At 43.5% G+C, this 2,903-nt stretch overlaps 1 protein-coding gene across 1 annotated transcript; it reads right to left on the bottom strand.

Moving 5' to 3' along the window:
• Nucleotides 1–695: 695 nt before the first annotated feature.
• Nucleotides 696–2,051, bottom strand: LOC123179858 (acetylserotonin O-methyltransferase 1). The gene is made up of 2 exons (XM_044591754.1): nt 1,242–2,051; nt 696–1,163 (listed from the first exon to the last, which is right to left on the bottom strand). Exons 1-2 carry the CDS (start codon nt 2,049–2,051, stop codon nt 858–860), a joined length of 1,116 nt encoding a protein of 371 aa, XP_044447689.1. The 3' UTR covers nt 696–857.
• Between the last annotated feature and the right edge of the window lie 852 nt (nt 2,052–2,903).

Here is a 2,903-nt window from a genome sequence, read left to right as displayed (position 1 = left end):
TTCATCAGATTTCTTTAACTGCGGGCAATAGATGTTTTTGTTAATAATAATGATTATAATAAAAAGATAAATTCGTGTCCATGAGGATTTGTACCCGCTGGCGGGATTGTACATCCACTTTTCTTACGTGCTAACTTCTTTGTAAATTGATGAAATACACATCTAATAATGGTGTAGTTACTCTAAAAATTCCTCTAAACTAGCCATCTAGTATTTTCTCTCTTTTATTCATACTTGGTTCCTACTTATAACATGGAAAAGATTACAATATGCACTATGTCATGCTTGCAGCTGGAATTCAGCCAGTAGATTTCTCAATTAAGCAATTCTTGTAAAGTAATATATTTTGTCTAAGGGTGATATCAATAGTGTTGTGTCCATTATTTTCCTCGCAGAAAAGTACTCTATCCATTTTGAACCGGAAGTATGTGCTTTTTATTTGACAACTATACAGTGCGGTGATTTTTTTATGAGAAGTTAAGTACCCGGTGAAAATCAATTACACTTAAAAAGGTTTTTATTTTTTCTCAAAAGAAAAAGGTATGATAGAGATGTTATAACATGTGAAAATTGAATTTAAAATTAATTTTGATTTTGGGACTAAGAAAGGAAGTTACGCATGAATATCGACATGTAAATATGTTAGTGGCATACGCGTCTATCATTTAAAAGGATGGTGATTTTGCAACGTACTGTTTGACTGCAAATCATGCACTTTATTTCTTTTTTGCGAGACAGAGGAAGAGTTGGTCAAGCTAGCACTCATTTTACTTAATTGATAATGATAAGATTATAAAGGTACCACTTACATACAACAATGCATCCAAATCCATAACATGAAGTATGAAGATTTATATTTAAGGGTAGACTTCAATAATTGAGCGAATTCCCGTCACGGGTGTAATCTTGTAGTCGCTGAACCCAGCTTCAAAGAAAATCTTCCTCCACTCATGCTCCTCTCGCTGGATCCCGTCGATATGCATTATGAAGACATCGAACAAAACCTCCGCCTCATTGGACACGGTTTCCTGCTGCAGCCCTTGAGATCCGACCACCATATCCATGATTATCACCTTCCCTCCAGCGTCCCTTGTCGGGATTGCTTTCTTGCACTGGCGCAGTATCTTGATGCAATCTTCGTCTGGCCAATCATGCAAAACCCACTGAAACAAAAATATATATATATATTTAAACCCATAATGTTGTTATAGTGAAATGGACTATGCAGGTTGTATGTTTACCTTGAGTAGAACGGTGTCCGCCGGCGGGATGTACTCAAACATGTCGCCGGGGACGAAGGTTAAATTAGCATGGGCAGGAGCCCCAGCGACGACGCGAGGGAGGTCCAGCACGGTACACTTGACGTGTGGGAATGCCTTGGCAACGACCGCAGCAGCAGTGCCATGGGCGCCACCGACATCGACCAGTGAGCTGCCTAGGGATCCGAAGACGCTGCTGCACTCTTTTAGGAGGATCTCCATACTGAGGCAGCTGTCTGCGGCCATGCCGGCATTGAACACGCGACCCTCGCCGGCGTCCTTTGCTATCATCTCCCACCGTGTACAACCATGCGCCATCTCGAAGAGAGACGATGAGGCGGCGCTGTTTTCGTCGGTGAACCACTCGCGTATGCTAAAGAGAGCAGCGATGGCGACCGGGTTGACAAACACGCCAACCATTGGAGACAGGTCACGGCGGCGCGAGCTCTCGCCACCAGCACCAACAAGGAGGCGAGAGACCCGGGTGAGCTTGTACACGGTGTCGCCTCTAGCCTTGACGTCGGCGGAGAAGATGCCCGAGGTGGTGAGCACGCGCATGAGCCTCCGGAGGTGGGAGAACTTCGTCGGGTGGATCCCTGTATGGGCGGCAAGATCAGACAAGGTGGCAGCACCTCCCCTAAGGTGGATGGCGTCGGCGATGCGCAGATCGGTGGCGGCACCGAGCGCCATGGACTTGACATAGACGAAGGAGTGGTGGTAGAGCTCGAGCTGAGCTTGGAGCAACTCATCGCTGCTCATGGCGAGCTCATCTTCCTGGACGTGGGACGACATGGTGTGTTGAATGCTAGGCTTTGTTGGGTTCCGTTCTCATATAGAGGTGAACGGTTGAGCTGTTACTCTCCGACGGCTAGCCGTGACGTAACATAATGCACGGAAAGTCATTGGATGTGATATGATGTGACTTGCAATCAGGCGTTGAAAAGCAAGATGATGATTGCTCTCCCGCAATTTAATATAACAGATTTCCTAAATCACCCACGTGTAAATAAAGAAATATCCTTCAACTCCAGTGATAGTGTAGAATGTTAGGATAATCAAGACTTGACCGTGCATGCACATGGTTGTGTGGATAAGCTAGCTGTGTGTTACATGGATAAGCTAGCTATGTGCAGCGCCGGCCCATAGATATACGGGCCCAGGGGCAAGACAGCAATAAGGGGCCCTTGTTTACTCAAAAGCTCAAAATATTTTCTATTTCAAACGCAAAGTAATATCCAGTACATAGCATAGCCTGATGATCTTAATTTGGACTCTCAAACTGACACTACAATTTCTTTATCGATCAAGTGAACTACACCATGATAGTAATGAAATGATATAGTTCGACAAAAGTTTGCTTTCCACAAAAGCCTGCATTTCCTAAATTTGAATGTAGGCTTCATTTGGTTTTGCAAAACAAAAATTCGTGTCAAAATTGGTTGCTACTTAGATCTTTTGTGTAATCAGGGGATCTTTAGAAGAACTACTAGTTGTGATTTGTGAAAATTTTGTCAAGTGATCCTTTTAGGGATTTTACCTCTTCATCTATTTGTTTTTTTCTCTTCCTTTTGTTCCTACCGGATAAATACTTTCTAGAGGAGATGTCACTAAACCAGAACAAGCAGCATAAAATGATTAAAACAG

This window comes from Triticum aestivum, chromosome 1D, assembly GCF_018294505.1.
Source record: "Triticum aestivum cultivar Chinese Spring chromosome 1D, IWGSC CS RefSeq v2.1, whole genome shotgun sequence".
Taxonomy (NCBI): Eukaryota; Viridiplantae; Streptophyta; class Magnoliopsida; order Poales; family Poaceae; genus Triticum; species Triticum aestivum.
This window is presented reverse-complemented; position numbering and strand designations above follow the sequence as displayed.

Excerpts from the sequence above, each read along its gene's own strand:
- LOC123179858 (XM_044591754.1), bottom strand. The coding sequence starts at position 2,051 with ATGTCGTCCCACGTCCAGGAAGATGAGCTCGCCATGAGCAGCGATGAG. Across the intron at positions 1,164-1,241 it reads CGGACACCGTTCTACTCAAG|TGGGTTTTGCATGATTGGCC; the intron begins GTAAACATACAA and ends TTTTTGTTTCAG.